This window comes from Anolis sagrei, chromosome 1 (genome assembly GCF_037176765.1).
Source record: "Anolis sagrei isolate rAnoSag1 chromosome 1, rAnoSag1.mat, whole genome shotgun sequence".
In the NCBI taxonomy this organism is placed as follows: Eukaryota; Metazoa; Chordata; class Lepidosauria; order Squamata; family Dactyloidae; genus Anolis; species Anolis sagrei.
The window spans coordinates 303,160,305-303,172,461 of NC_090021.1; the positions used below are offsets into that span (position 1 = coordinate 303,160,305).

Below are 12,157 nucleotides of genomic sequence, written 5' to 3' on the forward strand. Positions count from 1 at the left end.
GGTTAACACTCTCTGTGATCTCCCATTCAATAATATTGTTTACCTAACTATTACTGTCTGTCCCAAAGTTCATCCATTTGCCTGAAAGATTATCAGAAGCCTTACTGAAATCAAGATATACAATATCCACAGCATTCCTCTTATCTACTGAATTTGTAACTTTGTTTTTAAAAAGAGGGGATAATATTTGCTTTTGGTACCTATGCTAATCATGTCTTTCCATTCCAGGTAAGAATGACTGACTGTTTAATAGTCTTTTAAAGAAATTTTTCTGGTATTGGGTTGTTGTAGGTTTTTCCGGGCTATATGGCCATGTTCTGGAGGCAATTTTTCTCCTGACGTTTCGCCTGCATCTATGGCAAGCATCCTCAGAGGTAATGAGGTCGATATTCTGGTATTAACATCAAGATAACTGATTAGCAGCAACATGGGGCTTCTCCCCTCCCCCTTTTTTTGTTTTTTGTTTTTGTTTTTTGTTTTGTTTGTTTTGTTTTGTTTTGAAGATGAGGGCAATGTTTTCCTTCTTCAACTTTCTGGGCCTTCTGTTACTTAAAAATGCTCAAAGATTATTAACAGTGGCTGGATTGACCCTGCTGAATGGAGTTAAGTGTGATGCAGATGAAAAGAGGGATTTCTGAAAACTGAGTGAGAGCATCTTCACTTCTGTCAGCAGATAAAGGCAAAGGTTTTCTTGTTATTGTGAACTAAAGAAGACCTACTGGATCCATGGAATTTATTTGTGTGTTCATCCACTATTCAACAATTAATTCAATTGTTCTACTGTATTTGGTGCTAACCAACAGAATAAAAGTTGTAGGCACACTCCAGATCCAATCTTATATCAACAGAAACACAGAAACCAATCATATGATGGCGTGTTTCTGCTTTTTACTTATCTGAAAACCACCATTAACAAGGTATAGTTGAACAAGAACATTATCAATTGACTGGTCACACTAGGAACTATCCATCTGGAAGCACTCCAGAGTTGTAAAGGAGGGGTGTCCTTATTACTTACTTATTATTAACAACACTGATAACTTTAGACTCAAATCCAGGTACAAAAAACAACAGCAAGATTACATTTTAAAAGTAAGAAAACACAACATGGGATTGAGGGAATTATTGATGTGTACTAGAATATGTCAGATTTTAAGTAACACAAGCAAGCCACATAAATTGTTTAAGCACTGCTGTTTCTAAAAGACTCATTTTGCAAAGAAAGCAATGAATAGTTTTTGATATATAATATCACTGCACATGTGTGCACACACTCTGCTGAAGCACTGTAGTTAAAATGTTCTGGTAAAATCATTGCCTAATTAGAAAGTAGAAAGGCAGATCTGCCTGTTATAGAATTGCCCAGCCTAGTATTTTCATTTCACAGGCAGTTTAGGAGGAAATGCAACTGGCACACAGAAATTGGGAAAAATGTGGTCTCAAACTCCACTTCAGTTCCAGAACTTTATACTGCTTCAAATTGGTCTCCTTCAACACAGGTTTGGATTAAGGACGTTAAGTAGCAGCTTACCAGTCAAGCTAAGGGAAGTCCTCCATCAATATAAATAATCAGTGAACAACAAAGCTCACTAAATGAGATTTGAACACAAGTGTCCAGATCTGAGACCAGCATTCTGTGCATTATATCAAACCTATAGATTAATTTATTAGTGCCCACTAGTCTTTTAACGGTACTGAAATAAATAACAAATCTCTTTGAGATGTGCCATGCAGCATGTTCCATCATTTGATGAATGTCTTTGTCTGTCAGTGTTGGATCTAATTCTATGACTGCAGAAGATGTGCAGCCTCGAGTATATATGGATGTTGCTTTGCTTTCAGAGAGGCAGGTGGCAGCAGAGGTCAGGACGGCCTTTTAGCCATTACATAGCTTTGCTGTTTCCATGCCTCTCTCGTGTTCAATATTACAAACTGTTTTATCTAGGGCGAGACTTGAAAGTAGTCCGACTAAGAATTTTGATCAAATGAACAATACAAATGAGATGCTGTTTCAAGAAATATAACAAGAAATGCAAATTATCCCAACACCTATAACATAATATGTTATAAGCATTAGTAAATGTTTGCGTGCATAGGTTTAATTTCCTCTGTTGTAATGTATTTTCCAAAGCTACTGTGTCTAGCAATAGCTATGGAAATATTACCAAGTATATTTAAATCCTTGATAAATCATTTTGAAGAAAGTCAGCTCTAACCATTTCTAGGTCACAGACGATGTCAGTAAGACATCATGTGTAATTACAAAGGCATTGCTGCATGCATAGGGAACAGTGCGGTAAAATTAAAATAGGTTGGTGCATTTTTAAACCCTACAATTTTAGCCTACTTTTAACTGCATTAAATAACCCTCTCTAGTTTGCTTGTATGAATATTTATAAATGTGTCATACCCACCTTTCACAAATGCCAGAGGATTCAACAGTGATTCACATGGTAAAATACTAACCTCTTGTTACATATTTTGTCATTTTATTGTTGAATCATTGACATGTATTAAGATCTATTTATTTCTTTATTTATATGTATTCCAGAGTAAGATCGAAGGTGGCTGCCAGAAGCAGTAAATTAAAAATGTTTAATTTTTAAAAACAATTAGTCCCACCATATAAAACACTATAAATCATTTAATATAAATAAAATATCCCACCAAGAAGCTCCCCTGCTTATACTTCAAAAGTATATGATACTGTAAATCATCACCTCTTCCTGAAAAATAATGTATAATATCACAAAGGATTACCATCTCATCAGCTTCATAGGAAGTTTGCTACAAAACAAGAGTTTTTTGTTGAGTTCCAGGGTCAGAGAAGCAGATAGCGAAAATCGAAGTATGGCCTGCCTCAAGGGAGTATGCTTGCTCCATCAATGTTTAATATTCACACAAATGTTCAGCCACTGCCAAAAGGAACAGAGAGTTTCATCTATGCTGATGATTGTGCCATCACCACTCAAGCAGGGAGCTTTGAAATGGTTGAACAGAAACTCTCCAAAGCTTTAGGTGCTCTTACTGCCTATTACAGGGAAAACCAGCTGATTCCTAATCCATCTAAAACACAGATGTGTGCTTTTCATCTTAAGAACAGGCAAGCATTTTGAGCTCTGAGGATTACCTAGGAAGAAATCCCACTGGAGCATTTGCAGCACACCAGAATATCTGGGAGTTACTCTAGACTGTGCTTGAAAGAATCACTGCTTACAAGAAGCACTGCTTACAAGAAGCACTGCTTACAAGAAGCACTGCTTACAAGAAGCACTGCTTGAATATCAAACAAAAAGTGGGTGCTAGAAATAATATCACACGAAAGTTGACTAGCACAACCTGGGGATCACAACGAGACACAGTGAAGACATCTGCCCATGTGCTTCACTACTCTGGTGCTGAGTATGCATGCCCAGTGTGGAATACATCCCATCACATTTAAACAGTGGATGTGACTCTTAATAAGACATGCCACATTATTACAGGATGTCTATGCCCCACACCACCTAATATCCATCAGGAAGTAGAAGCCTGTAATGAAAGGACCAAGGCATTGACATCTCTGGCCCATCCTCTGTTCAGATATCCATCCTGAGCACATAGAAGACTGGGTGACTTGGAAGACTGTGCTCTAGCACCATGAGATCAAGAGCTAACCTTAAGAAATGGGGCTACAAAGTAGAGTCCGCAACATGCGAGTGTGGAGAAGAGTAAACCACAGACCACTTATTACAATGCAGTCTGAGCCCTATCACATGCACAATGGAAGACTTTCTTACAGCTACACCAGAGGCACTCGAATTGACCAGGAAGGAAGGAAATTTAGTACAATGCCAAGCTTTTAACTTTGTGGGTTTTGTATGCATTATAAATGTATTCTCAATTTGCTTCTGACACAATAAATAAATTCTTCAAAAGTCTGCTTAAATATAGAAATATTTGCCTGCTGGCAAAAAGTGTGCAGACCACCTTAGTGTCCCTTGGGTGAGGGTGGGAGCAGCCACTGAGAGGGCGCTCTCTCCTGGTCATACCAAGCAGACCCGTGATTCTCTCTTTGGTTTCCACTACCAGTGAAGGAAGCAAATTTACCAGGTTGTTTTTTTACTTTTGTGGATTTCGTTATTCAGGGATGTGATCGAAAATGTTCTCTCTAAGAACCTCTAGACCAATACATGGGCAAACTTCGCCCCTCCAGGTGTTTTGGACTTCAACTCCCACAATGCCTAGGCTGTTAGGAATTGTGGGAGTTGAAGTCCAAAAAATCCTGGAGGGTCAAAGTTTGCTTATTCCTGCTCTGGTCTCTCTATGACTGCAGAGTTGTGTTGGAAGACCTAGAAATTGTTTTCAAGTAAAAACAAAAATAGCAATTAACTTGTGGTTTTTAGTTTCACAGGGGTCCTGTGCCCATAACCCCAGTCAATGTGGAAGGATGACTGTAATATCTCTAGCCATAGTGCAGAAAGGAGGAGATGTCAGGCAATGGCAGGGATATGTACTTTGATCAGTATCACCTATACATATAGATGTGCAACAGAGCAGTTAGTATATCTTTTCAGACAAGAGTCCATGCAATACGGTGCATAACGAATGGAAACTGTGGCACACACTACTTAGGCAATCCCTCCTTGTCCAAGTAGGATTGTCTTCCAAGATCGGTGTATTGGTGATGGGTCCGTAGGTGACTGTGGAGCCCTATTCTTGATCTGCATGTTCTCCTGCAGTGAGGGTATCGGTTTCCAGGTGGAAGGCAGTCTCAGTCAGGGTTGGCTGGATGTGCCTTCCTCTTGGCACGTTTCTCTCTTTCGCCCTCCATTCATACCTCTTCAGTTTCTACAGCACTGCTGGTTGCAGCTGACCTCCAGCTGGAGTGCTCAACGGCCAGGGCTTTGCAGTTCTCAGTGTCTATGCCACAGTTTTTACGGTCGGCTTTGAGCCCATCTTTAAATCTCTTTTTCTGTCCTCCAACATTCCATTTTCTGTTCTTGAGTTCAGAGTAGAGCAACTGCTTTGGGAGATAGTAGGGCATCTAGACAACATGGCCGGTCCAACAGAGTTGATGGTGGAGGACCATCGCTTCAATGCTGGTGGTCTTTGCTTCTTCCAGCATGCTGACATTTGTCCGCTTGTCTTCCCAAGATACTTGGAGGCTTTTTCAGAGGCAACGCTGATGGAATCATTCTAGGAGTTGCATGTGATGTCTATAGACATCTCACAGGCATATAGTAGGGTTGGGAGGACAATGGCTTTATAAACAAGCACCATGTTATCCCTATGGATGTCCTGGTCCTCAAACACTCTCTGCTTCATTCAGAAAAATGCTGCACTCAGAGGGCTCAGGCGGTGTTGTATTTCAGTGGCAATGTTGACTTTTGTGGAGAGGTGGCTGCCAAGGTAGCAGAAATGGTCAACATTTTCTAATGTTACACCATTAAGCTGTATTTCTGGCATTGGAGAGGCTGGTGTCTGCTGGAAGAGCACTTTGGTTTTCTCGATGTTCAATGAGGAGCCAAGCTTTTAGTATGCTTCTGCGAAGGTGTTTAGGTGTTCGTAGGCCTTCTTCTGAATGTGCACAGACAACGTTGTTATCAGCATACTAGAGTTCTATAACTCCAATACTGTGGCACACAGTTGTGTATCATTCATAGTGAGACAGACTGGGGAGTGATGCTAACCCGCACACAGTCAGTGTTTGGTTTAGCAGTTGGGGTGGGGATGAGGTGAATGTAGCCCTGCCAAGATAGTAAGCTCCAGGCAACATTGGGAGGTTGCCTTGTATCTTGTACAGGGAGAGAGGTAGCAGAGAAAGCAAACAAACTAGCTGTGCCTGGCTGTAATCATCAAATGTGATGATTACAGCCAGTCTTATCATTAAGAGGATAAGGTAGTGTTGTAGGAGGCTGTCATAGCCGGAATCATTGGGTTAATGTGAGTTTTCCGGGCTGTATGGCCATGTTTCAAAAACATTATCTCCTGATGTTTCACCCACACCTGTAGTAGGCATCCTCAGAGGTTGTCTGCCATAGATCTGGGTGAAATGTCAGGAGAAAATCTTCTGGATCATGGCCATACAACCTGGAAAACTCACAACAACCCAGAATAAAGTTGATTCTAGAGGAGTGGCACTGGGCGTGAAATGGTCTAAGGTACAGGTTATCATATGTACCACGCACCTGACCTCAAGTTAACCACTTCACTTTAGGATCTAACCAGTAATTACTCCTGAAATAAGATCCAAGCTCCAGGCAAGATCCTTTTGCTTCACGGAGTCAAATGTGTTGTGCTGGTTGAGATGAATAAGACTATTAGAATTGTATTACAAGAATATAAGACCATTTAAGGTGTGGAGACATGGCAGCTTTCATTGGCTGGAGACAAAGGAAAGGAGGCAGTGACTCAAGATGGCCAAATTTTGAGAACAGCTTGAAATCACAATGACTTTGACATGCTGGGATGAGCAGAGCTTGGGGGTTGAAGGTTTGTGTGGGAGTGAGGAGAGGTAGAAAAGCCAAGAAAGTTGTGGCATTGTGTGTTTTCCAGCTGTATGGCAGTGTTTGAGCAGCATTTTCTCCTGACATTTCTTCTGCATCTAGACGTTTCTTCTGCATCTGTGGCTGGGGAGAAAAAATGCTGCTACAACAGGGCTGGAATCCACGAAAGACTTAGACAATACATTGAAAAAAGTTGTGTTCGGGGGAGGGGGGAATTTCATCTGACAAGTGGGAAAGCAAGGTAAACAGAAAGAGCTCTCCAGGTGTTTTGGACTTCAACTCCCACAATTCTTAACAACATCAGGTCCTTTCCTTTTCCCCCTCAGCTGCTTGGGAATTGTGGAAGTTGAAGTCCAAAACACCTGGAGGGCCCAGGTTTGCCCACACCTGGCACTGGGCAACTTGAAAATAAAGATAAAGGAAGGGGGTGGGAAAAATAAGACAGCCTGTCTATTTTTACAAGGGCTACATCAGGTCCAAATTGAAGCCCCGTATATTCCGACGATATTCCGGCTGCATTTAAATCGGTATTGGAAAAAGTGTTTCCTGGGTGCTGGAAAGGCAGTGGGAGGTCTGAGAGGTGCTAATACCAACCACGGAGCATTGATGCACAGGAAGGGCTTCCTTTCAGGCGCTTTGTGGGAATGTATTGTCGAAGGCTTTCATAGCTGGAATCACTGGGTTGTTGTGAGTTTTCCGGACTGTATAGCTATGTTCCAGAAGCATTCTCTCGTGATGTTTCGCCTGCATCTATGGCAGGCATCCTCAGAGGTTGTGAGTTTTCCGGGCTGTATGGCCATGTCCCAGAAGCATTCTCTCCTGACATTTCGCCTGCATCTACAGCAGGCATCCTCAGAGGTTGTGAGGTCTATGTTGTGAGTTTTCCGAGCTGTATGGCAATGTTCCAGAAGCCTTCTCTCCTGACATTTCGCCTGCATCTACGACAGGTATCCTCAGAGGTTGTGAGGTCTGGGTTGTGAGTTTTCCAGGCCATGTTCCAGAAGCATTCTCTCGTGATGTTTTGACTGCATCTATGGCAGGCATCCTCAGAGGTTGTAAGGTCTGGCAACCTCTCGTGCCTTCCATAGATGGAGGCGAAACAGGAGAAAATGCTTTTGGAACATGGCGTACAGCCCGGAAAACTCACAACAACCCAGCTTTGGGGGAAGTTTGTTACCTGGCCGCTGCATTTGGGAGCTAGCTTTGAACTGGGTGGAAGAAGAGTCAGCGTGGATGTGTGCTTGCCTTGACTTTTTTCGGAGCGGCTCTTTTTGAGCGGCTGAGCTGACGTGATCTCAAAGCTCCTTGGTCTTCCTCCCGCCGCCTTTTGCAGCCTCCTCCTCCTCCTCCTCCTCCCCTTTTTCGTCGCTGCTGACGCGCCGCCGCTCGCCTCCTATGAATAGCCCTGGCCAGCCGAGAAGCGCGGCAATGAACGCCGGCGAGGGGCTCGAGGCGCCTTAGAAGCGCTCGAGGGAGAAGCAGGAGGAGAGGCAGACGCGTGTCCGAGCCCCGCCGTGTGAGGGCGCGGAGGATGGCCCCTGCTCCAGGGCGGAGGGCATGGACGCGTCGGCGGGCGGGCGCAACTCCTCGGGCGGCAACGGCACGGCGGGCGGCGGCGGCGAGGGCCCCTCGGTGGTGGCCGGGGTCGGCGCCGGGGTCGGCTCGGTGGTGGGCTCGGCGGGCTCGCCGTCGGAGCCGCAGGGCGGCGGCAGCGCCATCCTGATCTCCTTCATCTACTCGGTGGTGTGCCTGGTGGGCTTGTGCGGGAACTCCATGGTGATCTTCGTGATCCTGCGCTACGCCAAGATGAAGACGGCCACCAACCTGTACATCCTGAACCTGGCGCTGGCCGACGAGCTGCTCATGCTGAGCGTGCCCTTCCTGGTCACCTCGACGCTGCTGCGGCACTGGCCCTTCGGCGCGGCGCTCTGCCGGCTCGTGCTCAGCGTGGACGCCGTCAACATGTTCACCAGCGTCTACGGGCTGACCGTGCTGAGCGTGGACCGCTACGTGGCCGTGGTGCACCCGCTCAAGGCCTCGCGCTACCGGCGGCCCTCGGTGGCCAAGGCCGTCAACCTGGGCGTCTGGGCGCTGGCGCTGGTGGTCATCCTGCCCATCGTGGTCTTCTCGCGCGCCGAGGTCAACAGCGACGGCACGGTGGCCTGCAACGTGATGATGCCCGAGCCGCGGCAGCGCTGGCTGGTGGCCTTCGTGCTCTACACCTTCCTGACGGGCTTCCTCCTGCCCGTGGTGGCCATCAGCCTCTGCTACGTGCTCATCATCGCCAAGATGCGGGTGGTGGCGCTCAAGGCCGGCTGGCAGCAGCGCAAGCGCTCCGAGCGCAAGGTCACGCTCATGGTGCTGATGGTGGTGGCCGTCTTCGTGGTCTGCTGGATGCCCTTCTACGTGGTGCAGCTGGTCAACCTCTTCGTCGAGCCCGGCGACGCCACCATCAGCCAGCTCTCCGTCATCCTGGGCTACGCCAACAGCTGCGCCAACCCCATCCTCTACGGCTTCCTCTCGGACAACTTCAAGCGCTCCTTCCAGAGGCTCCTCTGCCTCGGCTGGATGGACCACGCCGCCGAGGAGCCCGTCGACTACTACGCCACCGCCCTCAAGAGCCGCGCCGACAGCGCCGAGGAGCTGGGCTTCCCGCCCGGAGACGCCGACGTGGGCAGCGGAGGGGCCTCGGGCGGCAGCGCCTACCGGAACGGCACCTGCGCCTCCCGTATCACCACCCTCTGAGCCCCGGGGGGAGGGGGAGGCCGGAAAGGAGAAGGCAGGGGCCCAACACGGGGCAAGGGGAAAGGGTGGGCGGGGGGAGAAGGGAGCGCAGGGCCCTCAAGACGTGCAAAAGGGGTCTCCTCCCCCTCCCCACCCTCTCCCTTCACACTTTGAGGACTGCTAAAGGGAAGGAGAGGTGAAAGAAAAGCAAGTGGTCAACACGGGCACACGGAGGGGAGAAAGAGATGGGGAAACGCTTCGAGGGAGGAGGCTGATTTGAACTAGATTACATGGCACTCAGAGAATCCAGTTCAAAGCAGATAATCTGGATGTTGTAGATGGGGCCTGAGCCTTGAGGCCAAGGGAAAGGGTTCTCCTCCTCCTCCCCACCCTCCCCCATCCCCCCAAGGCACTTTGGAGACCAAAGTCCAAACGAGGAAAGGGAGTTGAAAGAAAAGCAAACTTGGAACTCAACACGGGCGAACGGAGAGGAGAAAGAGGTGGGGAAACGCTCACAAGGAAGAGACTGATTTGAACTAGATTACATGGCACTCCGAGACTCCAGTTCAAAGCAGATACTCTGGATGTTATATGGCAGTGTAGATGGGACCTGAGCCATGAGGCCAAGAGAAAGGGGTCTTTCCCCCCCCCCCCACCCCACTCTCTTTCCTCACCCCCCCCCCCGGCACTTTCGGAACCGCTAAGGCCATCAATCAAGTCCAAACAAAAAGTAGTTGAAAGAAAAGCAAACTTAGACGTCAACACAGGGCAAACGGAGAAGAGAAAGAGCAGAGGGAAGAGACTGAGCCAGGAAGCCATGGGAAAGGGGTCTCCTCTCCCTCCCCGCCCTCTTCCCTCGCCCCCCAAGGCACTTTGGGGACGACTAAGGCCATCAAGTCCAAACAAGGAAACGGGAGTTTAAAGAAAAGCAAACTTAGAGGCCAACATGGGGCAAACGGAGGAGAGAAAGCGCAGAGGGAGGAGACTGAGCCAGGAAGCCAAGGGAAAGGGGTCTCTTCCTTCTCTCTCACCCTCCAAGGCATTTTGGGGACCGCCAAGGCCATCCAGTCTAAGCAAACACTCCGAGCCCCACGCAGATCAAGGGGAGAGAAAATAGAGCAGGGGGAGAGACTGGCCCAGGGCACCAAGGTAAAGGGCTCCTCTCTTCCGCTTTCTACAATACCGGTTTGACACTTCCTTGGTCAGGACAGATGGTCTTCTCCTTTCACTTTCTTTTCCAGCCGCTTTGAGTCTCCCATAAGAGAGGAAAGCGGGATGTCAGTCATCCTTCTCTCCTCTGCGCCCCTCTCCTTCGCCCTCCAAGAGACTTTGGGGGCCACTAAGGCCATCAAGACGAGCTCCCCTCAAGAAACAAGAGGGGGGGAGAGGGTAGCACAGGGCGAGGGAAGCAGGATGCCGAGGGAGAAAAAAAGGAGCAAGGAGGAAAGGGATTTGCCCAGGAAAGTAAGAGAAAGGACTCTTCTCTTTCCCCTTACTTTTCCATCCGCTTTGAATCTCCTGTAAGAGAGGCAAGCGGGACACCGGTATCACAATATCACAATAAGCATTCGTCTCCTCTGCGTCGCCTTCCCTCGCTTTCCAAGGCACATTGGGGACCACCGAGGACATCCAGTTGTAACTCTCCCCGGAAAACGAGGAAAGGGAGTGAAAAACAAACCAGAAACCAACGCAGGACGAGGGCAGCAGGGGTCCAGGGGGGAGAAAAGGGAGCAGGGGGAAAGCGAGGAGGGAAGAAACTTGAATGTCCACGTAAGGGAGGGAAAGGGAGTGAGTATTTCTCCGCGACTCTTTCCCTGGCTCTTGAAGACACTTGGGGACCACGAAGGCCATCCAGTCTCAGGTCCCCCCAGCAAAGGGCGCGAAAACAAGCCCCCAAATACCAAGGGGCTCCACCGACCCACACAGTGGGGGCCTGCAGACACACTATCCGCCCCTAATGTGAGGGGTCTCCACTGGGTGTCGGTCGGGCCCCTTGGTGCTTTGGGGTCTTGGTTTTGTGACCTTCCTCCTTCCCTCCCGAGTCGCACCTCGTACTCCGTCTCTCGAGACCCCGCCAATTGCTTCCCATTGGTGATGGGAAGAAACCCTATTGGTGACGGGAAGAAACCCAAGCCAAATCGGGGACCGACCCCCCCCCCCCCCCCGTGTCTTTATGAGTTTGAAGAAACATTTGTTTTCTAAAGCGTGGGAGGAGTGTAGAAAGAGGTGCCGGGGCTCAGCCTTTTTCCTTTCAAGAGTCTCGCCTGTGCACGCATTTGTGTGTGGTTTGTCAGTTTGGGGGTTTGGAAAGCACTCTTAACATGCTTAGGGGGCGTAGCTTTAATCGGTTGCCGAGGGCAGGCTTGGGGACATTGAAAACGGGCTGGGGGGTGGCTCGACTTGCTTTCAGATCTATTGCCGAAAGCATCCCAAGCGTCAGAAATCACGTTTGACAAAGGAAAAGAAAGCGGGCAATGACAAAGGCAGCCAGAGAGTCCTTTCCTTCTTCTTCTCTTCCTCCGTCTCTTCCTCTTCCTCCTCCGGAGCTGTCCTGCCGCTGGGGACAAACTCGCTCCCAAAGCATACCAAGAAGCAGGGCCCGGGCTGCCCAAATCGAAGTAGCTCCAGGAAAATAGGATCCTTAAAAACTCTTTTGAGAGCCCTGAGATACTTTCAGAGTCAGTGTAGTGGACCGAGCATTGCACTATGGGCGCATCTAGGTCTGGGCAAACTTGGCCCCTCCAAGTGTTTTGGACTTCAACTCCCACAATTCCTAACAACCTCAGGCTTAAGCGGCTGAGGGGGGGAAAGGAAAGGGCCCGAGGCTGTTAGGAATTGTGGGAGTTGAAGTCCAAAACACTTGGAGGGCCCAAGTTTGCCCAGGTCTGATCTACACTGATCAGGCATGGGCAAACTTCGGCCCGCCCTCCAGGAGTTTTGACCTT

The 12,157-nt window shown here is 48.3% G+C and overlaps 1 protein-coding gene across 1 annotated transcript; it reads left to right on the forward strand.

Annotated features, from left to right (window-relative positions):
• The first annotated feature begins 7,851 nt into the window (after positions 1-7,851).
• Positions 7,852-11,371, forward strand: SSTR1 (somatostatin receptor 1). Its single transcript, XM_060754893.2, has one exon. It carries the CDS (start codon positions 8,046-8,048, stop codon positions 9,231-9,233), a length of 1,188 nt encoding a protein of 395 aa, XP_060610876.1. The 5' UTR covers positions 7,852-8,045; the 3' UTR covers positions 9,234-11,371.
• The last annotated feature ends 786 nt before the right edge of the window (positions 11,372-12,157 follow it).